The sequence below is a fragment of the Salvelinus alpinus genome, chromosome 17 (genome assembly GCF_045679555.1).
Source record: "Salvelinus alpinus chromosome 17, SLU_Salpinus.1, whole genome shotgun sequence".
Lineage (NCBI taxonomy): Eukaryota > Metazoa > Chordata > Actinopteri > Salmoniformes > Salmonidae > Salvelinus > Salvelinus alpinus.
The window spans coordinates 21,243,847-21,270,859 of NC_092102.1; the positions used below are offsets into that span (position 1 = coordinate 21,243,847).

Genomic DNA, 27,013 nt, shown 5'->3' on the forward strand with positions numbered 1-27,013 from the left:
TATTTGGTAAAGTTATCAGGGGTAGTAACTAGCATAATTTATTTGACTATTTCTTTCACACACACACCTCATTGGCTAGGTTAGCAAGCTAGGTTAGCTAGCTAGCTAACTCTAACTAGCCACATCTAGCACAAGCTCACTACTAAACTGACCTGGCAATCCTACTATCGTGGACACTTGTCTCCAAGCAGCATTTTGTGTGTTTATGTCCCTGTAGCTGTCAGCAGTTGTGTCAAAAAGACACGGTTTTGAGGATACTGCGAAAATGATTCTCTCCTCCATGTGACCAACCGCATGCGGCCATCTGCAAAAGGTACCTGCATCAGTATAGTTGCCTAGCTGCGCAAAATGTTATGCAGCAGTGATGCAATGACACAGTCGGTGTGTTCGAAGCGTTAATGGTCTACTACTCCCGTTGCTTCCGAGCACAATGATTTTCAACGTGCTCAAGCCAAGGAGGCGCACATTGGTAGGGAGACCTGGGTGGGTAGCTAACGGTTAGATAGCTAGTCCACGCAGAAATTCGACTTGAGGACTGGGAAGTGTCAAATTCTCTGAACCCTGCGGTTAGCTTGATTTCGATATACGATTATGAAATAACGTAGACTTTAGGCAACACAAGTGCATCGATATTGGAGGTGAGTGATTTAGCGAGCTAGCGATGCACTTGACTTGTTTTAGCTCTCTTGCGGCTATCTATCGTTAAATAGCTAACGTTAATTTGCCTAACAAACTAGTTAGTTAGTCGGACCACAGATGGCTGGCTGGCTAGCTAGCTAACTATAGTAGGAGTCTTTGTTTTGACAGTTCTGACAACTAACGTTAGCTACCTAAGTCAACTAGCTAGCTACGGATAACCAAGACAATGTGAACGTTTTAGCTCGCTTGCTTGCTAGCTAAAGTAGTTAACTTTTAGCTAGCTGATAATCTTCGTGTTGGGTAGACTCAACTCTACTAACTAGCTAACGTAACCATAGTTCATTCATCTTGAACTAACTAGTTTACTAATCGTAGTTAGATAACGACTCCTAACTAGCTTAAAACATGGTTGGCAAGTTAGCCTATCTAACGTTGATTGAATGACACCTAGCCAGCCAATGAGTTAGCTAACGTTAGTGTCTGGGAATTGTAGGTAACATTAATTCATTGGACAGACTTGAAATTAATTTGACAGGCAGTCTACGTTATAGCAGGAGACTGACTGTAAAAGTTATCTAACGTTAGATGCTGCAACAGTATCCCAAGAGACATGCAGATCTGTAAATGTATAAATTATGATGTGTAGGCCGTCATTGTAAATAAGAATTTGTTCTTAACTGACTTGCCTAATTAAAGGTTACATTTAAAATAATTACATGTAAAACATGATAGCTAGCTTCATGCTCAAGTGGGAGAATGTTAGGCTAAAAACTGAGCATGTAAACAAATGCTGTAACACAATTTACAAATGTAGTTGCTTTTTTCTTTACACTCACTGGCCTTTACCCTGACAACAAATATCACAAGAAAGTGACAGGGGGACTGGTTAAACTCATCTAACCACTTAATCTGACTCTTGATGACTGACTGGGCTGCCAAATGTATTATTCTCTTCATTTTAGCTAGTTGTCAGCTGTCAGCAACTCTTGCGAGTCAAATTAAATCATATTGTTTTACCTCGGGTTAGTTGCGCTTTCAACTGTAACATCATTGGTTACTATTTGTGGCAAGGAACAGTATGATGATCCCTAAATGCCCCTGGGCGGTGTGTTTCCTTCCTCCACTCCCACAGTGAGCAGTAATGAGGCAGGAGGATTGAAGGAGGAAGCAGGTGTCCTGGTGGTGCATTGGGAGACAGCAGTCAGGAGGAGGACAGGATGCTGGAGGTAGAGGAGGCAGGCCCAACAGGGGCTGAGGGAGATGATGAGATGGAGCTGGGGGGCGGTGACCTGAGAGTGGAGGTGGTGAGGCTGAATTTGGAGCTCCAGGAGGCCAACGACGAGAAAGTGCAGGCGGCCCGGTATGGCCTGGTGGTGCTAGAGGAGAGTGCCGAACTGAAGAAGAAGCACACCCAGCTGGAGGAGGAGCACGAGACTCTCAAACAGGAGCTGCAGCAGCTTAAAGAGGTCAGCAGAATCCCAGTAATTATATCTAAAAAGCAGAAACACTATAATCAGGCCAGTAAAATAAATGTTCAATATAGCTATTATAAACCTTACTTGCACAGTAACAGCTACTACTACGTATGCATGGTGGTGACATTGTCTGTGATTGAGTTGAGACGAGACCTCTTGTTCATACGTTTCTTATGGCTTTGTCTAACACTAAGTACTTCAGTGTGAACAAGTGCCAGTCACACCTGGCTATGTATTAACCAACCTGGGATTTGCCAAACAATGGGCTTGCTGTTAGTACACAAGCTTTTAGCAAAGTTGTTCTCAACTAAGAAATCACAATCATAATGTTGCTAGGTAGCTGTTAATCCAGTGTTGCATAGCGACTTATTCATTGCCTACTGAACATTTGATAGGTCCCTTAAAGACACTCTATCATGTTGAAGCATGTTACTAGCTTGGCTGAATGAAAATCCCCCAAGACTCAAAACGAGGCCTGGTGTTTATATGAATAATTCAGTTTGTGTGATTAGGAGGACAGGTCAGTGTCTGCTTCTGTAGTGTCATAGGATGTTGATGTGTATAGATATGTTACTGTTTATCTCTACTAGAAATGTTCCATATGCACAAACAACTTATTTCTCTCAAATGTTGTGCGCAAATTTGTTTACACCCCTGTTAGTGAGCATTTCTCATTTGCCAAGATAATCTGTGGCATATCAAGAAGCTGATTAAACAGCATGATCATTACACAGGTGCTGGGGACAATAAAAGACCACTTTAAAATGTGCAGTTTTGTCACACAACACAATGCCACAGATGTCTCATGTTTTGTGGGAGTTTGCAATTGGCATGCTGACTGCAAGACTGTCCACCAGAGCTGTTGTCAGAGAATTGAATGTTAATTTCTCTACCATAAGCCGCTCCAACATTGTTTTAGCGAATTTGGCAGTACATCCAACCGGCCTTCACAACTGCAGACTACCTGTATGGCGTCATGTGGGCGAGTGGTTTTCTGGTGACAACTTTGTGAACAGAGTGCCCCGTGATGGCAGTGGGGTTATGGTATGGGCAGGCATAAGCAATTTGAATGCTCAGAAATACCGTGAAGAGATGAGGCCCATTTCTTTTAAGGTATCTGTGACCAACAGATGCATGTCTGTATTCCCAGTCATGTGAAATCCATTAATTAGGGCCTAGTGAATTTATTTCAATTGACTGATTTCCTCATATGAACTGTAACTCAGTAAAATCAATGAAATTGTTGCTTGTTTCGTTTTATATTTTTTGTTCAGTATAATTTCAACGCTCATCTAAGATGCTCTGTCTGATGCAGACAACATTATGGCATTAGGTGTTTTTCCCTGTTATGTTCACCCCTATCAGAGTCAAAGCACACATTATCACTGTATAAAGGTTATTAAGTGTCATTCATATAAAGAAATAATCTGAATATATTGTAATCGGACAGTCACGTTTTGGGTAATATTGTTTTTCAGCACTCATTCCAACTAGGCCCCTAGCCTAGCTTCTAACAGACCCTGTACAGTTACAGTTGAAGTCAGATGTCTTGTTAACAAACTATAATTTATGCAAGTCGGTTAGGACATCTACTTTGTGCATGACACAAGTAATTATTCCAACAATTGTTTACAGACAGATTATTTCACTTATAATTCACTGTATCACAATTCCAGAAGTTGACAGTGTCTTTAACAGGGTGGAAAATTCCAGAAAATGGTGTCATGGCTTTAGAAGCTTCTGATAGGCTAATTGACATCATTTGAGTCAATTGGAGGTGTACCTGTGGATATATTTCAAGGCCTACCTTCAAACTCAGCAGTGCCTCTTTGCTGGACATCATGGGAAAATCAAAAGAAATCAGCCAAGACCTCAGGAAAAAAAAATTGTAGACCTCCACAAGTCTGGTTCATCCTTGGGAGCAATTCCCAAATGCCTGAAGGTACCATGTTCATTTGTACAAACAATAGTACACAAGTATAAACACCATGGGACCACACAGCTGTCATACCGCTCAGGAAGGAGACGCGTTCTGTCTCCTAGAGATGAACGTACTTTTGTTCGAAAAGTGCAAATCAATCCCAGAACAACAGCAAAGGACCTTGTGAAGATGCTGGAGGAAACGGGTACAAAAGTATCTATAACCACAGTAAAATGAGTCCTATTTCAACATAACCTGAAAGGCCGCTCAGCAAGGAAGAAGCCACTGCTCCAAAACCGCCATAAAAAAGCCAGACTACGGTTTGCAACTGCACATGGGAACAACGATCGTACTTTTTGAAGAAATATCCTCTGGTCTGATGAAACAAAAATTGAACTGTTTGGCCATAATGACCATTGTTATGTTTGGAGGAAAAAGGGGGAGGCTTGCAAGCTAAAGAACATCATCCCAACCATGAAGCATGGGGGTGACAGCATCATGTTGTGGGGGGTGCTTTGCTGCAGGAGGGACTGGTGCACTTCACAAAATATATGGCATCATGAGGGAGGAAAATTATGTGGATATATTGAAGCAACATCTCAAGACATCAGTCAGGAAGTTAAAGCTTGGTCGCAAATGGGTCTTCCAAATGGCCAATGACCCCAATAATACTTCCAAAGCTGTGGCAAAATGGCTTAAGGACAACAAAGTCAAGGTATTGGAGTGGCCATCACAAAGCCTGACCTCAATCACATAGAAAATTTGTTGGCAGAACTGAAAAAGTGTGTGCGAGCAAGGAGGCCTACAAACCTGACTGTTACACCAGCTCTGTCAGGAGGAATGGGCCAAAATTCACCCAACTTATTGTGGGAAGCTTGTGGAAGGCTACCCGTAACGTTTGACCCAAGTTAAACAATTTTAAAGGCAATACACTCAATTAGTATTTGGTAGCATGTAAACTTCTGACCCAGTGGGAATGTGATGAAAGAAATTAAATCTGAAATAAATCATTCTCTACTATTATTCTGACATTTCACATTCTTAAAATAAAGTGGTGATCCTAACTGACCTAAGACGGGGAATTCTTACTAGGATTAAATGTCAGGAATTGTGAAACTCAGTTTAAGTGTATTTGGCTAAGGTGTATGTAAACTTCTGACTTCAACTGTACATATAATGCATAGCATGTTCTGGGTAAATACCACATTTTATTTAACTGAATGTTTTGTGCACATTTCTTTTTGTACATTACCTCCTGCAACAACATGACCGAGAACCCAACAACCTGGTGTTCAATTGTGTAATTTAGTAGACGTTCTTATCCAGTGTGACTTGCAGTTATCAGGATGAGTAGAGGTAACTGAAGTAAGCCTCAATTGTTTTAGGTTGGTCTTGTTGAGATTGCTGCTGTGCTCTGAGAGTCTGTCTCCACCTGCACTCCCAGTATCAACCAAATCTAAATCACTAACCACATTTTTTTCCACTTAAATTTTACATGTGAAGGAAAGCTGCTATGGGGCATACCTGTATTTCACACATTAATTAGTTCCAATTGCAGTATGACTTCAAATCAGGAGATTTTGGGTTCTATACCACCCCTATAATGTTGTGACGTTAAATGAGTATAGGCTATTTGCTTAGAAGTCGTAACTATCAAATCACATTTGTGGGGTAAAGTGAACAAAGTTGTCATTTGAAAGAATGTATTCCTCTTTGACTTGTCCCAGATGAAACTGGTTTGTACCACATTCTTACCTGAGGACACATAGGCAGGCATAAGATATGCATGGGATGTACTTAATATTCAAGACCGCTCAGATTTCGACAGCTGGTCTGTGGAGTCCTATTACCACTGCCACCGATATACATCTTTGTTGTCTTGGGTCTTTAGTAGATGTGCCACTTGGCACCGTGTTTTAATTTCCAGCTTGCCTTTCATGGTGCACCCCACTGATGGACCATGTGCCTTACATACCACCATATGGTGGTCACACGAACAACTGGACACCCAAATAAATGGCACCTTTTTTGTCTTTGTCTGTCTGTGGTCTCTGGCAGACTCTGGATGACGCCCAAATAAATGCCGCTCTTTTTGCTTTGTATCCGTCTGTGTGTGCAACTAGGCTCTGTCAGACTCTGTGACCTGCCACAAGCGTGCAACAGCATATGGGGAGACCCGGGAGGAGTGCCTTTTGGAGGAGACTGCCAGCAAGGAGGCTGCCATGGCAACCAGCATGGCTGAGTTGCAGGCCGAGTTACGGCAGGCGCGCCTCGCTCTGGGCTACGCTCACGCTGAGATAGACCGACAGGCCGGCCTCTCCTCCCAGCTGAAGAAGGTATTAATAGTGTGCTTATCATTCACTAACATACCTAATGCTTTACACACCACTATTCACTTAAATATGGAAGAATACAACTATTTAGTAGCATTTGTACATCTCTCCATCTAACAGAAATGTAGGTCTCAGTTAAATAGGCTCATTTTACGCTCTACTTCCTGCTAGTCTCTTGTGTGTGTTCAAATGTCAAGAGCAGTGTGCAGTGCTTCCATAACATTGTGTTATTAGTTCAACTGTATACTGAGAGTGTGTGTGTTTCCCAGGAGTGTGAGTGTTCGGAGCTGGAGAAGGGCCACATGAGGAATGAGATGAAGGAGTATAAGGTGCGGGAGCTCCGTCAGCTCCAGGACAACAGTGAGCTGGAGGAGGAGAACACCTGTCTGCAGAAACAGGTGTCTGTACTCAAGGAGAACCAGGTTAGAGCCCCTCCCTTCTAATCACTCGCCTCACTGATAATAACACTCAGTTAACACAACAGGGCCTTGTTCAGTAGGGAGAATAGTTTTTAAACTGGGAGGAAAAAGCTGAACCTGTTCAGTAAAAACACTGCTTTTAGTTTTCTATTGCATGAAGTTTTGCTACAGCATGCTCTACTGAACACAACCCTTGTCTCCCATCGGCACTTCCAGTACAACAGCCAGTAGTTGGGCCAAAATACTCCTATTCTTCTCAAAAGGCTCATGGAATGTGTACCTCAAATGACTCAGTACTTTGTGTAACCGCTGAAAAATGTGCAACGTCATAACAAACATTAGGAGTGTGTTCGTTTCTTAATGGCCAAAAGGGGGTTCCAGATCATTCTGTGGTAGTGCTGAGCAATTAGTGTTTGTTTTTTTAGGTCGGTTCGATTATTTAAAAAAAAATATATATATTGTTTTTTGTTTCGATTATTTGGGTTGAATGCTGTAACACAGAATAAAACAATACATTCCCATGATGGTAGTGACGGTCCATTACTGCTTATTACTTATTAACCATTTATTCACGTTACTTTAATAAAATATTTCAGTTGTGTATATTACATTTGTTGTATTTAATGACTTTATTATTTAATTTCAAGTCATCTCATCTCTATAGAGCTGCTACCTATGCTCTCTGACAAAATCAGTACTTTGTAAATAAGGCCTACTTTTGACTGTTGAATATTAACTAGCAATCACTTTGATCATGTATTTTCAGGTAGAGATACCTTGCGAAGCGACATTTGCTCTCTATATCCCTCATGATCGCGCATTCTTGTCTCTCATAGCAGGCGTAAAAGAAACACAGACCGGACACGTAGATGTGCAATGGATTATGGTCATTGTAGTTAGTTTAGTGCATAAAATGTGGTAATTATGTAGAATATTGGCCTTTTGGAAACTACATATCCCTACTACATCACACAGTTCAGGCTGGATCTGATCTCTCTAGAGAAACTGCAATGTGCGCATTGAGCTCACAGGAAATAAACTAACAGAATAGAATTCTAATAATTGAACCGATGGAGGTCAATGAGTTAAAAAAAAAAAAAAGGTAAAATAACTTAAATGTATGTTAATCGCGCAGCACTATACTGTGTTTGGTAGGCTTCTATTCTTCCTGTCCATTTAAGTCTCCATCTCCTACTGGGTTAAGACTCTGAGGGTGTGTGATGAGGATTCTTTCCAAATGGTTCATGAATAAGGGCTAGCCTTGTCTGGTGTGTGTGTGTGCTGGGTTTGGCTGACAGTGACTTCCCCTGTCAGTCTGTCTGACACACACACTCATTGTTGGGGAGTCATCTCAGATGGGAGACAATGGCATCTCTGAAGTGGGAAGTCTCTACGAACAATTGGGACAGATTTGATTCTCATCCTGGTCACGCAGAAGCATACTGTAAATGTGACGTAAACTCGTCTTACTCATCAGGTGGCCAAGTAGCATAGATCAATTATTGAGAAGGTTTTGAAATAATTTACCAACTGCCAGTCCAAAAGTAAGTTGTAGAACATAGACCACAGAAATTCCTAATTTTCTAAGGTCAGAGTAATGACAGTTACACATTCCTAGTTCAGTACCACCCAACAGACATAAGATTCACTTTTATTGTCCCTTAATGTTAAGGAAAAATTATCTGAAATTCAACACACCCCTCCCATAGTGACCTGACACCATTGTTGGGTAGGTTACTTCCTAAATGTAATCCGTTAGTTACTAGTTACCTGTCCCAAATTGTAATCAGTAATGTAACTTTTGGATTACCCAAACTTAGTAACGTAATCTGATTACATTCTGTAACTTTTAGATGCCTTTCCCCTAAAGAGGCATTAGAAGAAGACAAATGTATGTTACCAATTGAACAAGATCTATTGCAGGATAAATCAATGTTACAGTTTACATAGCTGGCCATATGAATGTTACATTTTACTTTATGGGTTGGTTATGTAGGCTTCTTCTAACCCATCGCTTTCTACTTTATATAATAATACGATTAAATTATATCTTTACATTAAAAAACAAAGTCTCAGAATTCGTCCTTCCAATAAATGTTATACCCCTTGATCTTCAAGAATAGGACTTGCAAATATGGAAGTATAGATTCAAAACTAATTAGAGTTGATTAGAGTTGAAAAATAAATGCTGCGCTCATGGAATGGCATGCTTTGAGCACTACTGAAAAATGCTATTTACTACTGAAAAAATGAATGCCACATGCTGCATTTGCTATAGGCCTATTGTTTACCTTTTTGTTGATGACACTTTAATATATTGATAATGTGCAGCTGTTTTAAAGGGCAAATCCACAGATGAAACAATAACAAAACGTTCGCCCTGCCATTTTGGTAAAACGCTGAGGGATGGGCCTGGAGAAATGTAACCACTCCCAGATTAATAGACAAAGCTATGGATGTAAGGGCTGGTCATCCATGATATCAACATTATTGTTTTAACCATGTTATGAGGCTATACAGTGTTTGTTTACATTTACAATGTTTACAAACATTGGAGGAAAAGCAGCTTATATTTTGGGTTCTCATGGAGTCTCTGACTTGTGGTCAGACTCTCTCAGGTGGAACAAACTTAAACTTGTGCCCTTTTTCAATTTATGAACATTTTGAACATCTTGGCCATGTTCTGTTATAATCTCCACCCGGCACAGCCAGAAGAGGACTGGCCACCCCTCATAGCCTGGTTCCTCTCTAGGTTTCTTCCTAGGTTTTGGCCTTTCTAGGGAGTTTTTCCTAGCCACCGTGCTTCTACACCTGCATTGCTTGCTGTTTGGGGTTTTAGGCTGGGTTTCTGTACAGCACTTCGAGATATTAGCTGATGTACGAAGGGCTATATAAAATAAACTTGATTTGATTTGATTCAATGCTGATATGACTGTCATTGAGAAAAGTGTTAACAAAAATTCTGAATTTAAAAGTAATCCTCTAAGTAATCAAGTTTTTCAAAAGTATCTGTAATCTGATTACAATATTTTTGCTGTTCGCGTAACGGATTAGTTACCTTTTTTGTTTTGTTATAATGTACATGTAATCCCCAACCCTGCCCGTAACACTCCGTTCTACACTCTGAGTCTCTGTAATCACATGCCCTGTCTCTCGTCTTGTCATCTGCAGGTGGAGTTCGAGGCGGTGAAGCTGGAGCTCACCCACAAGGAGGAGCAAGACGACGTTCTCCGGGCCCAGCTGGAGGAGGCGGCGCAGCTAAGGGAGATCGCCGAGCGTCAGCTGGACGAGGCCCTGGAGGCCCTCAAGGAGGAGAGGGAGCAGAAGAACACCCTGAGGAGGGAGCTCTCGGCCCTAGCCCTCAACCCCTTTGACTCGGTCACACACCTGGAAATGCAGCTGGATGACAGTGGGGACAGTGGAGGGGGCCGGGAGCACGAAAAGGATAGCGGTTGCAACGACGGCCCGGGGTCTGGTTGCGCTCCTCCTAACCCCAAGGCTAATGGGCACGTCCAGCGCTTCTCCACCCCCAGGAACAGTGACGTGTTCCTGAGGCCTGCCCCTGGCCTGGTGTCTGACCTGCTCAGTGAGTTGCACCTCTCTGACGGACAGAAACTCAAACAGCAACTCATGCAGGTACGCAATGGGATCAAAACCACGTACGTACTGGTACATACTGTATGGACACTAACTCATTTCAAGTAATCATCTGTTTGTCTTCTCTTTCAGTAAAGAATTGTTGGAATTAAAAAAGATTTGTAACAGAGATGGTCTGTAGACTAGTAGTTAGGTGTGTCAATGTCTAGATTTAGTTCTCTGATCAGCAGTACTTCTTGCCATGGCGATGTCCTATATATGAGCTGTAAAGGTTTCAGTCACGTACCCTTCCTTCTATAGACCACATCCTGCTACAGATATCATTGGATCACTTAGTGTAACTGTACTGTCAGTAACTGTTTGAAACGGCCTATCAAACACCACATTGCACATTCAATTACCACTTTTCTACACTTTTTTTTAGCTCTACAGTATGCTCTGTCCCAACCAATAATTTATTGTCCTATTTCAGTTGTGTAAATGTATAATTTATAAAGCACTCAGCCGGGGGTAGGTATGCTTCCGCCCAGGCCCAGCAGATGTTAGGAGTACTGAACGAGCATGTTGAGGCTGTGTGTCTCGAGTGCTGCTCCACATCATGAATAATGCAGTGAGATTGAAGGCACTGGATGGAGAAATTTGTGTGTACCGTCTCAGAGAGAACCTCTGCTTTTGTCTCAGCAAAGATTGATCAACCTGGAGAAATGTATTACTGACATTTGTCTCGTATTGAATGTGCCGTTTAGTTCAGCCACCCAAATGCTTGCTACAGTAATCTGAGGCATAATTGGCACTTTGAAATGCCATGGAAAATGGATAATCAAAAATTGCATTTTATGCCTTCTACTATATATTTACAGTACCAGTCAAAGGTTTGGACACACCTACTAATTCAAGGGTTTTTCTTATTTTTTTTACACTATTTTCTACATTGTAGAATAATAGTGAAGACATCAAAACTATGAAATAACACATATGGAATCATGTAGTAACCAAAAAAGTGTTAAACAAATCAAAATATATCTTAGATTCTTCAAAGTAGCCACCCTTTGCCTTGATGACATCTTTGTACACTCTTGGCATTCTCTCAACCAGTTTCATGAGGAATGCTTTTCCAACAGTCTTGGAGGAGTATGCACATATGCTGAGCACATGTTGGCTGCTGTTCCTTCACTCTGTGGTCCAACTCATCCCAAACCATTTCAATTGGATTGAGATCACGTGATTGTGGAGGCCAGGTCATCTGATGCAGCACCATCACTCTCCTTGGTCAAATAACCCTAACACAGATTGGAGGTGTGCTTTGGATAATTGTCCTGTTAAAAAAACAAATTATAGTCCCACTAAGTGCAAACCCAGATGGGATGGAGTATCGCTGCACAATGCTGTGGTAGCCATGCTGGTTAAGTGTGCCTTGAATTCTAAATAAATCACTGACAGTGTCACCAGCAAAGCACCATCACACCTCCATGCTTCACAGTGGGAACCACACATGCAGAGATCATCCGTTCACCTACTCTGCGTCTCACAAAGATACGGCGGTTGGAACCAAAAATCAAACATTTCCACCGGTCTAATGTCCATTGCTTGTGTTTCTTTGCCTAAGCAAATCTCTTCTTATTGGTGTCCTTTAGTAGTGGTTTCTTTGCAGCAATTCGACCATGAAGGCCTGATTCACTCAGTCTCCTCTGAACAGTTGATGTTGAGATGTGTCTGTTACTTGAACGTTGTGAAGCAATTATTTGGGCTGCAATCTGAGGTGCAGTTAACTCTAATGAACTTATCCTCTGCAGCAGAGGTAACTCTGGGTCTTCCTTTCCTGTGGCGTTCCTCATGAGAACCAGTTTTATCATAGCACTTGATGGTTTTTGCGACTGCACTTGAAGAAACTTTAAAAGTAATTGAATTTTTCCGGGTTTTGACTGACCTTCATGTCTTAAAGTAATGATGGACTGTCGTTTGTCTTTGTTTATTTGAGCTGTTTTTTTACCAATTAGGGCGTACTGCCAAATTGCAGCTACTGATAGTGAGGATTCGTTCAGTTAGCCACTTGCAAGAACACAGAAATTGGTTTATAGAACAGCACATAAATAGAACATAAAGAAAATAAGAAATTCGTTACTTTGATGAATCTCAAATATAAAATATTTTCTGATTTGTTTAACACTTTTTTTAGTTACTACATGATTCCATATATGTTGATTCATAGTTTTGAAGTCTTCACTATTATTATACAATGTAGAAAATAGTAAAAAATTAAGAAAAACCCTTGAATGAGTAGGTGTGTCTAAACTTTTGACTGGTACTGTAGCTATAATGCCTCTTTCAAGCAAAGATGTTTTAGTCTTATTTTCTGTTTCTCCATGTCTCTTTCCCCAGGCTGAGAGGGATAAGACTGGTCTGGCCAACACGGTCCAGGACCTCCAGAGGCAGTTGGAGCTGTCCCAGCAGGCCTTCAGTGAGCAGGAAGACAAGGTTGGCTCCCTGACCCAGCAGCTGGAGGCCGTGCAGCTGCAGAAACACATCCTGCCCCAGGGGAAGGCGGCGGGCGACCAGGGGGACGGGAGCACCAGGACCCTGGAGAACGGGGTGGATGACTACGACTATGAGCTGGACGTGAAGAGCACAGAGGTGCTGGAGGCCCGGATGAAGGCGGCCGGCGAGGAGCTGCTGAAGCTGCGTGAGGAGCTGTCCCAGGCGGGGAAACGTTACTCAGCCCTGGAGCAGCGCTGCCGGCAGGAGAAGGAGCGGTGGAGGGGAGAGGCCCATGAGCTGGCTGAGAAGATCCGCCAGTGCATCAAGTCCAGCCGGCAGGACCAGGAGCGCATCAGCGAGCTGGAGAAGGAGATCGGAGCGACGAGGAAAGTGGCTACTGATTCTGAGGGTCATCTCAGCATGGCACAGGAGGAGCTGCTGGCCTTCTCTGAGGAGCTGGCCAACCTCTACCACCACATCTGTGTGTGCAACAACCTCACGCCCAAACGAGTCACCCTAGACTACTACCGCGACGGTGCCAGGGGCCAGTCAGGAGGGAGTGGAGGGAAGTCCAACCACCTGCACCCCCATCCCCATCCCCATCATGGACGTAACAAGCGACGCTCCAATGAGTTGTTTGCGAAAGCAGTGCATGGAGGGGATGGAGACAGCAGGCCTGGTACTCCCCAGGATTCCCGTGACAACTCCCCCGCCCCAGTCTGCCCCAGCTCCCCCACCATGGACTTCAGGGACCCGTCCAACGTCCGCAACCTGGTGGCTGTCATCCGCTGCCAGATCAAACACCTCCAGGTACGAGTGCCGCCGCCATATTGTCTTCCACTCAACATGCATATTTAATGGCCACTTCAGTAAGGTCATAGTCTGCTGAATTCTGATCCCACAGTACAGAATGTGTTATTTGGCCTCCGAAAGCTTTTAAGCAGCTTGTCTGGCGCTTGGCATCGATCGGGAAAGCGGATATCTGTAGATTGTAGAGAGTAGTAGACCACTAAGACTACATATGTAATAATATTTCAATTGCGGTTATTTTTCCTCCTTTATGAGGATCATTTTGGCATCCTTGCTTTGTTTCGGTTGATAAACTTTGATAAAGGCTGGGACGATAACCAATTCTAACACGTGTTGTGCTGAGTGGTCCATCACTTTAGTGAAACTGAAAGTAATACCTAATAACGATACTAGCACAATCATTCATGGTTTGTGAACTACCTGTCCCAGGTGGCGGTGGACCTGTGTCGCCAGAGGGGTACGTTGCCCTATTCGGGAGGGATCAGCTGCGGAGGGGAGCTGGAAAGCGAGGCCCTCATGGAGGAGGTGCTGAAGCTCAAGTCTCTCCTCAGCACCAAGAGAGAGCAGATCGCCACTCTGAGGACGGTCCTCAAAGCCAACAAACAGGTACAGCACTGCAGACAAATCCCTCAATGGGCACGCCAAGTTGAACACACACACACACACACACACACACAGGACACACACAACCAGTCAGACCCCGAAAGGTAAATCACTATTGATCTTGAAATCGGTCATCAATGAGTGGTGTCTCTTTTAGTGTTGAAAATAAGTTTAATTCCCTATTCTTCCATTCAGGGTTTGACTCTCAGCCTGACCAATCCATGACCTGTAATCCTCAGACCAAAGTCGGTAGAGAACATTCTAACTCGATAACAACTGAACATTTAATAGGACTTCCTCTGGTCTTTCTCCATTGTTTTGCTTGCTGTGAAGGTTTTCATCCTGTTCTATTTCCTTGGGTATCTGACCCATAGCAACAACAGTAAAGTTTTGCTCCAGCTTTCTGTCAATAAACCCCTTCTGACTGCTAGATCCACCAGTCTGCCTGCAGGGCGCGTTCCTCTGTTCAATTCACTCTTTAATCTTTTTTTGCGATCAATATTTATTTTTTCCATGAACAGCTGAAATGATATTCACCAAGAAGAGGGGGAAGGGGTAGGCTAGACGTCATTGGATGGTCTGAGTGTAGAGATGGAGAGCTGTAGTTGGAGAATGATGACGTCTTCCTCAGAGAGCTTCCAGTACACTGCTCCTTTCTCCCCTCTACTCTGTATGCATCCTGACATGGCTGACCTGATTCTGCTGTCAACCACTCCTCGCTCTCACTCTCTCTCTCTCTCTCACTCGCCCTCTCTCTCTTTCTCTCACTTGCTCTCTCTAACTCACTTGCTCTCTCACACGCAAACACACACTGTAAGGCTAATCTTTGCTCGATTAGGGTAGCCTCTCTGTCACGGGTTAGCCACTGAATTCAGATGCTGGCTCTCTCCTTTTCTACTGTGAGAAATGTAGACAGAACTATAATATTTATTAACTTCATATGATTACACTTCTGCTCACGCTTTCTTTGTTCTCCACAGTGGCACACTGCTAGAAAAATTATTGAATTCAGTAAAGCTTGCAAGCCTCATTAAGCAGTAAGCAGTATCATGTCTGACTGTACTGATACTGAAGATGTTTACCAATATATTCTTGGTCATTTGCTTTGACAGGGTACATGCTGTAGTTCTTGCTTCTGTTTAATTACAGGGTTGATATTTTCATCGCTACAAATATGTCCCATCTGTGTTAATTTTGTCAATAAAAATATTGACAAATATTCGTGAAACAATTGACAAGACTATAACTGGCTAAATAGAACCAATGATCTTTCATTTCAGTTGACTAAAACGACACTAGACAAAATTCTCTTACTACTAAGTGGACAGGACAAGAGTTTTTGGAGAGATTGAGAGCTTTCCAGTGATGAGCACAATTAATATGAGCAGCACCGATGCGCAGCCCACGCCACAGCCTACATCAGCTGGTGAGCTACAGACAGACAGACAGGCTCCGCCTCTGATTATACACATCACGCAGACAACTCTCTTGCTTCCCCGTAGCTAACCAGTCTGCCTTCTAGTTAGCTACCCTTTGCCTGGTTAAAAAACAATCACAGCATTGCCACTGGGCAAAACCTGGTTGAATCAGTGTTTCCATGTCATTTCAACCAAACTATGCAATGTGATGACGTTGAATCAATGTGGAAAACGCATAGGATTTGCAGAAAGTAATCAACGTATCTACACACAATACTCCATAATGACAAAGCAAAAACTGTTTTTTGTTGTTGAATTTTTTGCAAATGTGTTAAAAATAGAACAGAAATATGACATTTACATAAGTATTCAGACCCTTTACTCAGTACTTTGTTGAAGCACCTTTGGCAGTGATTACAGCCTTTAATCTTCTTGGGTATGATGCTACAAACTTGGTACACCTGTATTTGGGAAGTTTCTACCATTCTTCTCTGCAGATCCTCTCAAGCTCTATCAGGTTGGATGGGGAGCATCGCTGCACAGCTATTTTCAGGTCTCTTCAGAGATGTTCGATCAGGTTCAAGTCCAGGCTCTGGCTGGGCCACTCAAGGGCATTAGAGACTTGTCCCAAAGCCACTCCTGCATTGTCTTGGCTGTGTGCTTAGGGTCGTCGTCCTGTTGGAAGGTGAACCTTCGCCCCAGTCTGAGGTCCTGAGCATTCTGGAGCAGGTTTTCATCAAGGATCTCTCTGTACTTTGCTCCGTTCATCTTTCCCTCGATCCTGACTAGTCTCCCAGTCCCTTCAGCTGAGAAACATCCCCACAGCATGATGCTGCAACCATCATGTTTCACCGTAGGGATGGTGCCAGGTTTCCTCCAGACAAGACGCTTGGCATTCAGGCCAAAGAGTTCAATCTTTGTTTCATCAGACCAGAGATACTTGTTTCTTATGGTCTGAGATTCCTTTAAGTGCCTTTTGGCAAACTCCATGTCATGTGCCTTTTACTGAGGAGTGGCTTCCGTCTGGCCACTCTACCATCAAGGCCTGATTTGGTGGAGTGCTGCAGAGATGGTTGTCGTTCTGGAAGGTTCTCCCATCTTCACAGAGGAACTCTGGAGCTCTATCAGAGTGGCCATCTGGTTCTTGTTCACCTCCCTGACCAAGGCCAATTGCCTGGGTGGAGTCTTGGTGGTTCCAAACTTCTACCATTTTAAGAATGATGGAGCCCACTGTGTTCTTCTTCAATGCTGCAGAAATGTTTTGGTACCCTTCCCCAGATCTGTGCCTCGACACAGTCCTGTCTCCAGAGCTCTACAGACAATTCCTTTGACCTCATAGCTTGGTTTTTGCTCTGACATGCACTGTCAACTGTGGGACCTTATATAGACAGGTGTGTGCCTTTCCAAATCATGTCCAATCAATTCAATTTACCACAGGTGGACTCCAAGTTGTAGAAAGATCATTGGAAACAGGATGCACCGGAGTTAAATTTCGAGTCTCATAGCAAAGGGTCTGAATACTTATGTAAATAAGGTATTTCTGTTTTTTATTTGAATTATATTTGCAAAAATTTCTAAACCTGTTTTTGCTTTGTCATAAGGGGTTATTGTGTGTCGATTGACAGGAAAAAATGATTTAATCCATTTTAGAGTAAGGCTGTAACGTAACACTGTGAAAAGACTGCCTGCTTTTCTATGCTCAAGGGAGAGAAAAATAGTCTTTGAATTTCCCTCCCACTTTCCCCACTGCATTTCATAGCCAGGTTCTGTAGCCAAGCCTCCCTGTTTTCCTCAGATAGAACAGATTGATTCTAACCCTTACCGTTCAAAAGATAGGACCTGTACGATGAGGTCCGGCTCTAAAAAAATGTCTTTCTATTGTGCATTTTTTACTTTTTTGTAATCGAATTTTGTTTAGTAATTTGTTTTATTTATTTTAGCCCTTTTTTTCTCTCCTCAGTTTCATGGTATCCAGTTGTCTTGTCTCATCGTTGCAACTCCCATACGAACTTGGGAGAGGCAAAGGTTGAGCCGGGTGTCCCCGAAACACAACCCAACCAAGCTGCACTGCTTCTTGACACAATGCCCACCTAACCCGGAAGCCAGCCGCACCAATGTGTCGGAGGAAACACCGTGCACTTGGCAACCGTGTCAGCGTGCACTGCGCCCGGCCCGCCACAGGAGTCGCTAGTGCGCATTGGGACAAGGACATCCCAGCCGGCCAAATCCTCCCCTAACCCTGACGACGCTGGGCCAAATGTGTGCAGCCCCATGGGTCTCCCGGTCGCGGCCGGCTGCGACTGAGACTGGACTCGAACCAGAATCTCTAGTGGCACAGCTAGCCCTGCGATGCAGTGCCTTAGACCACTGCGCCACTCTGGGGGCCTGCATTTTACATTCATAAAGCATATCGCGGGCCGTTCCTAAAACAAGGCTACTTGCGGACCGGACCGTTTAACCATATGTTTAGGCTACACCTTGTTCAGTCATGTTACGTCATTAGCTAGCTATAGATAACAACCTGGGGCGCGTTCAGCGGGACGCAACGTTTTGGAACATTCAGATAGAAATAGGCTATGTAGAACAAACATGCCTCTCTGACATGTTGAAAAAGGAATAACGTTGGTTCGATTCATTGAATTTCTATCTGCAATGTTGGAAAATGTTATGCAACTGAACGTGACCCTGGTGACATTACCAGTAGCCTATATGCAAACATTTGGTGGCACAGAAAGAAAGGAAAAAGGAAGCAAACAATTTGACTCAATTCCTCTTTGTTCTACACTGTCTGACTGGGTATATAACTTTTATTTTGAGTAAATGTGGACCTAGTGACTCAGACTTGAGCGCTTGGACCAGGACTCGAGCACTGGGACTCGGACTTCAGCCATAGGGACTCGTGACTTGAACTCGAGCACGGGGACTTTGGACTCGATTCGGACTTGAAGTTTAGTGACGGAGGTGCAACCCATACTACTTTGCGGCACCATCTGGTGACTGTGAAGCTGTCTCTCTCTCTTACGCGCGTTTGGTTTGTATGTAATGTGCAATATCTATGTAGGCTGAATTAGGAATTTACATGGCCAGATAATTCTTATACATGTTTGTCATATTTCTGCTGTTGGGAAGAGAATAGGGTGGTATGCAGAACAATATGTTGGTAGGACAAGGTTATGTACGTTTGTGCACATGGCAGTCAGTGATTTCTGTTTACTAGAGGTTAATGAGGCAATGCAAATGTGATGTGACTAAAAAGGGAATATAGTTGACTAAAATGGCCCACTGTTTTAGTAATTTTGACGGCAAATGGACTAAATCAGTATTCAACTGACAAAAATTAGTCAAAATGACTACGACTAGACTAAATCTAAATAGAGTGCCAAAATTACCAGTGCCCCATCTATACAATCATGGTCGTTGTTTTTGTTAAGTTGCACTGACAGATGAGAGGTAAACTTTGAAGTGTGTTTTGTTCTTGATATTACAGCTGGGGGAAAAAACAATCAAACAAGCCATAATGTTTCTATTCCAGACGGCAGAGTTGGCTCTGAGCAACCTGAAGACCAAGTACGAGACAGAGAAGAGCATGGTGTCTGAGACCATGGTGAAGCTGAGGAACGAGCTCAAAGCCCTGAAGGAGGACGCTGCCACCTTCTCTTCACTGAGGGTCATGTTCACCAGCAGGTACAGTCATTTTATTTACTCTCCTTTCACACTGAACAAAAATAGAAACACTACATGTAAAGTGTTGGTCCAATGTTTCATGAGCTGAAATAAAAGATCCCAGAAGTGTTCCATACACACAAAAAGCTTATTTCTCTCCTTTTGTGCACAAATTTGTTTAGATCCCTGTTAGTGAGCATTTCTCCTTTGCCAAGATAATCCATCCACCTGACAGGTGTGGCATATGAAGAGGCTGATTAAACAGCATGATCATTACACAGGTGTACCTTGTGCTGGGGACAATAGAAGGCCACTCTAAAATGTGCAGTTTTGTGTCACAACACAACGCTATGGATGTCTCATGTTTTGAGGGGGCGTGCAATTGGCATGCTGACTGCAGGAATGTCCACCAGAGCTGTTGCCAGAGAATGTAATGTTCATTTCTCTACCATAAGCCGCCTCCAATGTCAACATGTAACCACGCCAGCCCAAGAACTCCACATCCACCTTCACCTTCGCCTGCGGGATTGTCTGAGACCAGCCACCTGGACAGCTGATGAAACTGAGTATTTCTGTCTGTAATAATGCCCATTTTTTGGGGAGAAACTCATTCTGATTGGCTGGGCCTGGGTCCCAAGTGGGTGGGCCTGAAATCCATAGATTAGGGCCTGATGAATTTTATTTTAATTGACTGATTTCCTTATTTGAACTGTAACTCATAACTCAGCAAAATCATTGAAGTTGTTGCGTTTATATTTTTGTTCATTATATATTCACAATCACAGAGAATAACACCAATCTAGAGACCTGAGTTGGAGAAGCACTGTTTTCATTCAGCCTTGCAAGTGGATACGCTCCATTTTAAATCTCTGAGGATAACACAGGAAAAAGTATTTACACTTTGTGCATCAATTAGTGTTACGCTACAATCAAAAATGTACATATTGCATGACATTTGTCCAAAGTCCTGTGGTCGGCCTTGTTTTACATTACATCCACAGACTAGCCTACCGCTGCTGCTGTGAGCAGATGTAGACCGAGCAGTGGACAGACTCCCTCCTGTGGAAATAATTGTTCTCCAGCTTAAAGCAGCTAAAGTTAATCGTCATGCTTAGTGTTTGTGCTCCTGTGGCTCTTGTTTAGATGAGACAGTCCGACGTGTCATGACATGGTAGACTAGAGTTTGGCCACGTCCCAATGGAGCCCTATCCCTTTATGCTGCACTACGTTTTAACCAGAGCCCTATGAGCGTTGGTTAACAGGAGCGCACTAAATAGGGAATAGGCTGCCATTTTGGGACGCGTGCTAGACATTGTCACTACAGTGTCGTCTAATCAGATTAGAGGCCTTTTACCACTCTGCAGTCCGCAACAATCCATCTTCTCACGTGCAGATTAGAACGCACATGCACTGCCCTGTTTGGAGCCTCAGCCTGGACCGACCTGTCCGTCATGACGGGACTCACGTGCAGATTAGAACGCACATGCACTGCCCTGTTTGGAGCCTCAGCCTGGACCGACCTGTCCGTCATGACGGGACAGGGAAAGCGACTCGACGCAATGTTCCCTTCTCCCTCCCCACCCCTCTCTGTAGGGATAGCTGCTAGCAACCAAGAGTGGACCGAGACAGAATTAACTTGTGCAGAACGTAGGCTATGCCCCTGACTGCCTTGCGGTGCTCTGTTTGTTGGTAGGCAGATACAGTATTTGTTTTGAGTGTTGGCATGTATATCCTTAATTAGTGTGTGGCAGGACAAAGGGATTTGTTAATTGTGTCTTGATGTTGGTTACACTTCTGGACTACGGTTTCTGTATTTCTAAGGTTTGGCCTAAGTAGATGTGGGTGTTTACCTGGGGTAAAAGTAGATTTCATTTCTTCCCAGTACGGGACCTCCTGTGTGTGTCTGCGTGTGCACTTGACATTTTTATGTGCTTAATCATAGAATTACATAATACACTGAGTGTACAAAACATACAATATTGAGTTGCACCCCCGTTTGCCCTCAGAACATCCTCAATTCATCGGGGCATGGACACTACAATAAGCTCGGTCTCTTCTCTAGGACAGTAAATGAGCAGATGTTTGATTAGGCCTAGCATTTGAAAGACCCTGTCTGATTCTGACTGACTGCATTTAGCACTGACCCTCTTGAAATGACTTGGTAAACTTTGTGTAATGGTGCCTCCAAGTGGACATTTAGAGCAACTTCCCCACAGTGTCATGTTGACCTCACTCAGAAATTGTAACTATTATTCAACGAATTCAGAAACTAAACTTGGCTTTTTTTGTATTTTCTTGGCTTTCTCTCTTTCTCTTGGGTTTGTCTCATGTGAGCTTACTGTCGGTCTTCTCATTGACCAAACATTACCATCACCTTCCTAATATTGAGATGCACACCCTTTTTCCCTCAGAACCTACTCAATTCATTGGAGTATTGACTATGAGGTATCAAAAGCGTTCCACAGGGATGCTGGCCCATGTTGACTCCAAAACGTCCCACAGTTGTCAAGTTGGCTGGATTTCCTTTGAGTGGGAGACCGTTCTTGATTCACACTGGAAACTATTGAGCATGAAAAACCCAGTAGCGTTGCAGTTGTTGACTCACTCAAACCGGTGCGCCTGGCACCTACAACCATACCCTGTTCAAAGGCACTTTAAATCATTCGTCTTGCCCATTCACCCTCTAAATGGCACACGAACGATCCATGTCTCAAGGCTTAAAAATCCTTCTTTATCCTGTCTCCTCCCCTTTCATCTACACTGATTTGAAGTGGATTTAACACGTGACATCCATAAGGGGTCATAGCTTTCAACTGGATTCACCTGGTCAGTCTATCATGGATAGAGCAGGTGTTCTTAATGTTTTGTGTACTCGGTGTCTGTCTCATCTTCCTCTCCCTGTGTTTTCATCATAGCTGTTGAGATATACAAAATATAATTCAGATTATATGTTTTGTCTAATTGTACAGTTCCTATAACATATTTGTTTGTCTAACCTGTCTACTAAATGTGTGTGATTGTGTTGCTCTAACATGCATGTGTCTCTAGGTGTGACCAGTATGTCACCCAGCTGGATGAGATGCAGAGGCAGCTAGCGGTGGCGGAGGATGAGAAGAAGACCCTGAACTCCCTGCTCCGCATGGCCATCCAGCAGAAGCTGGCCCTGACCCAGCGCCTGGAGGACCTGGAGGCCCCTCTGTCCGCCCACAGCCTCGGCAGCAGCCCCCGCCGCGCCAGGGCGAAGGAGCTAGGCACCAAGACGGGCCGGAGCCCCCGCCGCAACAGCCCCCGCTCCAGCCCGGTCCTCACCAACAACGTGCCCAGCACCGCCACCCATCACCTCCGAGCCCTCACCCGCAGCTTCCACACCAGCCCTGTAAGAACCCGGTCTTCCTCCACCACTACCTGCTTCCATCCTGACCCTCTTCCTCCCCTATATACCTCTTCCTCCTCTACCTGTACCGCTCCCCGACCACACGGAGGAGCCAAGCTCCCCAGGGATGCCACTTCCATTAGAAGTCGTAGTGTCGCTGATGTGTTCCGAGCAGGGCTGAGTCCTTGGCAGGAACAGGATGACACCCAGTCTGACTCCCGTAGAGGGTCTTCCAGCTCCCTGGATAGTGCCGTCTTTGGCCGTGCTTTTGTAAGGGGTGCCAGAGGGGCTTTAGGCCCTAATCGTGAAGGCACCTTTTTCTCCAATCGTACTTTGTGCTCCTCGTCGTCTGCCTCCAGAGTAAAGTCTTTCAATTCCAGATTGATAGAGAATCTGGCCTCTTCCAGGTCTTGCTGTGTCCCTTCTGTCAACATATTGGACCAACAGGGCACTGTTAAGCCAGTGTTAAAGCCAACCTTGGAGGTTTCTGTTCGTAGAAAACAACACAATGTTATTTACAAATCAAGTTCTTCAGAGATGACATCCACAAGCTCTTTCCATTCTGCTCCAACCTCAAGGTGCCTTACAGCAGCTCCCCTCTCTCCCACCAGTCAGACCAGTAGAGCTGGTAGAAAGACCAGACAGGTCCCAGGCCCAGGTCATAGAAACACTGAAGAATCACAGAGTAGTTTGAGTAGGCCTGGTTCTAGAGGCACCAGTGATCCACAACCAGCCAGGGCTCGTAGGTCACAGCCCAGTGAATTACGCTCATGCAACCAATGACACTTTGGCGTTTCGTCAAGATGAGTTTTCTCTAGTCACAAATAGTCGTAACCATTAACCAACTACCTTTGCACACCTTCAGCAGTGCTGAAGAATTTTGCCCAGGTTAGAGAAAGTAAACAAGCAAAATGCAATACACCCGGCCTCAGCATTGGTTTTGTACTAATAGCACCACATAGTCTCAGAAACTATTGTCAATTGCCAACCTCTTCATACCTGTTGTCTTAATCATTTGTTGTTTTGCTGTTTGGATCGGTGACCGTATCCTTTTCCAGTTTGTTTTGGTCCTTTGGTTTATTACTAAATGTCCTTTTTTTATGCATCTGCCTCCCCCTGTCTCTGCAGCGGTGAAACCAGTCAGCCATCATGATCACTCCAATCCCCTGTATTCTCCACGTCGACCTCCTGAAACAAACGCCTTCCCTCCTGAAGTCATCAGACATCCTCTTCATCCCAGACCTTCTCTTACTCTACTCATCAGACCCAGTGGACTGGCTGCTCCTAACACATCTCCCCACCTTCTGTATCGACCAAAGATGCCTACCTGCATGCAACCAGTAAAGGAGTGTAAAAGAAGCAAAAAAGCTCATTTTATTTTTATGAAGTAAAGGACTGTTTTCCTGACCGGCACAGTATTATCTACCCTTTATTTTTCCTGCTGTTGATGTGTATTTATGCAAGGTTATATATTCCACTTTGATGCTGCTGCATGTCTTTTAACACTAGCCTGGCAACATGACAAAGCCTGTCTGGAAACGGGCTTCTCCCAGTGGTGTCAGACCGCATCCCCCTTAGACAACTGCTGCTTAGCCTGACCACTATCCCTAGATTAGTGCACTACTTTTGAACAGGGCTCATAGGGATTTGGTCGAAAGTTGGGCAGTAGGTAGGGAATGGTGTGTCATTTCGGACGTGCCGCATATCAACACAGGTTTCATGGGCATTTCCCCCCCCGTAGAAATGGCAGCCTTACTAACCATATTGAAATACTAAAAGCACAGGGAAGAGTCTTGTCTTGATGTTTATTTATTCCTCTAGCTCTTTGCATTTTCTACTGGCGATAACTGTTAAATCCTTGTCTTTATTCTTTGACGTACCTCACTGTTCGGCTTCGGCCTACCAGCCATGCCCTTCAGTCAGGAGATCCAATATCACTGATTGAAATTACAAAGCCATAGTCTCAGGACTCGAGGTTAATATCACAGTTGAATTAACTAGCTCAGAAAAATATTTGGGCGATATGTGATTAGCATGCTTCATTCCAAACTATGCACATAGTTCAGCAGAGCCTGTGTGATATCACTCCTGTTCTGAGACTGAAGACCCTGCAGACATCTGTTCTTCAGGACCTCGTGAGGGCTGGGCCTCTGAGCCTGATGGTTCCATAGAAATGTAATTATTACTACAGGCATCTATTCATTCTAATTGTATTGGATGGTTCTTCTCTCTCCTGGCAGCAGAGCTACCGTGGTCTTGGGGTCTTCTTCTACAGGGGCCCTACAGGACCACACTGCCAGCCTCAGTACAGACCCAATGGAATGACAGGATCTGAGCAGCAGATCCACATATGATCATATCTAGTAGCCTAACCTAAATGTTTTTTGGAGATGGCCTCTTTTTTTTCTTATTTAAGTATTCTAAAAATGGCTGAGGTCAACTCTGTACAATTGGGTTTCCGTCCTGTGTTTAGTGAAGGTCAATACATGATGCTAATTGGTGGTTCTAATTTTTGAAATAGTGCCTTGGTTTTTCTCCTCTGCTTCCGGTCAGTTGATTTTAGGCAAAGTCTTTTTAAAGATTAACAGTATTATTCAACACTGATGATGTGTGTAGTGTGTTTTATTTTTATGATTATGGAGCTTTTATTTGTTTGCTTTTGAGGAAACTAATAGGCTCTTTTTTTGGTGCATCATTGAGTGGTATGAGTTTGTACATTTTTCTGCCCTCTGATCCCCATTTTCTCACTCTTTCACCAATGTGTTTGTACATGTATTGTAAATGTAACTGATCATCATACAACATCATTATGTATTATGTGGACAATGTATCTTATTTGTAAATTGATTTTGTGTCGATAGAACCCAAATGGTGTTCATCAATTTCTGTGTATGTAAAGTAAGTTCATTTTATTTTATTGACCTGTGCACCACTTATTGTGTGATGGAGAATAAAGGAACGCCACTGTCTGTGTATGTAATTGTTGGGCATATGGTATTCTAATCAAACTGTTTTCCTTTTAAAAATGTATTTTGAGTGCTTTCCCTTTAATGACTTGGCAATTCAGAAGCTGAGGTAATGCTACTTTTGAAGCACATATGTAGCCAATTTAGTTGATGTTTCATTCGTTACATTGTATCTGACGTATCCCTTGGATTCACGCAACTTATTGTGATTGGTTCAATGAAGTCCAGGCCCTTCCCCCTGCACCAGGGGGTGTAGAGTGAGAAACCCCTGACTGTAGTGTGCAGTTCGCAATGTGGGCGGAGTAAAACGTGTTTAACCTGAACCGTTCCCGTCTCCTTTAGTGATGGCATTCTGGCTCTTTTCAGTGAGCCGGCTCGTTCGGCTCAGCTCACCAAAAAGAGCCGGCTCTTTTGGCTCCCAAACGGCTCTTTAAAAAATATATATGTTTTGCATTTTCTCAAGTCAAACAGTTTGCGATAGTTTGACTATGATTGGTGTTAAAACAATTCTAATTAAATGAAATCATACTCTACCTTAACCACAATGCATTTAAAAATGCATTGGTTTGTTATGAAAAAGAATGCTATTAAACATTTGCTTATAAAAACGTTTTAATGTATATAAACAAAGTGCATATAAATCTGACCATTCAAAACGAATACAATCTGAACAGCATAATAGAATATTGCACCATATCAAAGAAAAAATAAATAATGTGCAAAACTGCAGCATCCCACTTAAAACATTAAACTGGGCCCTCTTCTCTCTCTTCTTTGTTGCCATGTTATAACCAGCAGCACACAGAAATGCTGACCATATTTTGCTTTTATGAGAGATTTGCATTAAGAAATGCAAGCTGCCTCACTTTCGAGGGGCTGATGCGGTTTCTTCTCAGTAATTAGTTGTCCTGTTTTCAAGAAGACCCTCAAGAGGGAACGGATGTGGCCACTATGCAGTCTCCCTGTCATGACTTGAGTAAGCCGTGGGTAGACAGAGGTCTTGTTCTTCCACCAGCTCAGAGGAGGGGCTCCTCCATATAGGATCGGACCTCCATTATGGCATCTGCTGAGGGATTCCTTTGTGCTGCATCCCCAGTTGCTCTCTCGTCAAACAGCAGACGTTTGTGGCACTACTGCTGGTGCTTCTGCTCTATCTGAACGCTCTCTGTTGCCCTGGTGCTTGAGCCAGCTGACCGCTGGGGCTGTCCCTCCCTGCTGCTGAGGTTATTCTTTGAAGAGCCTCATCAATGTCTCTGGCATCACTGAAGGCTAATTTCTTAAATCTGGGGTCATGTGCAGCGGTTTCTGATATCACGTGATT

At 43.6% G+C, this 27,013-nt stretch overlaps 1 protein-coding gene across 4 annotated transcripts; it reads left to right on the forward strand.

The window, feature by feature from the left end:
• The first annotated feature begins 29 nt into the window (after positions 1-29).
• LOC139542484 (protein bicaudal D homolog 2-like) lies at positions 30-25,701 on the forward strand. Of its 4 annotated transcripts, none has more exons than XM_071347949.1 (10): positions 30-313; positions 1,772-2,105; positions 6,159-6,371; positions 6,638-6,790; positions 9,959-10,423; positions 12,764-13,669; positions 14,099-14,275; positions 19,223-19,374; positions 22,402-22,729; positions 23,855-25,701. In XM_071347949.1, exons 2-10 carry the CDS (start codon positions 1,857-1,859, stop codon positions 23,858-23,860), a joined length of 2,649 nt encoding a protein of 882 aa, XP_071204050.1. In that variant the 5' UTR covers positions 30-313; positions 1,772-1,856; the 3' UTR covers positions 23,861-25,701. The 4 variants fall into 4 exon arrangements, with proteins under 4 accessions (XP_071204050.1, XP_071204049.1, XP_071204048.1 ...); XM_071347948.1 differs by lacking the exon at positions 30-313 and adding an exon at positions 351-469; XM_071347947.1 differs by lacking the exon at positions 30-313 and adding an exon at positions 364-483.
• Positions 25,702-27,013: the final 1,312 nt, after the last annotated feature.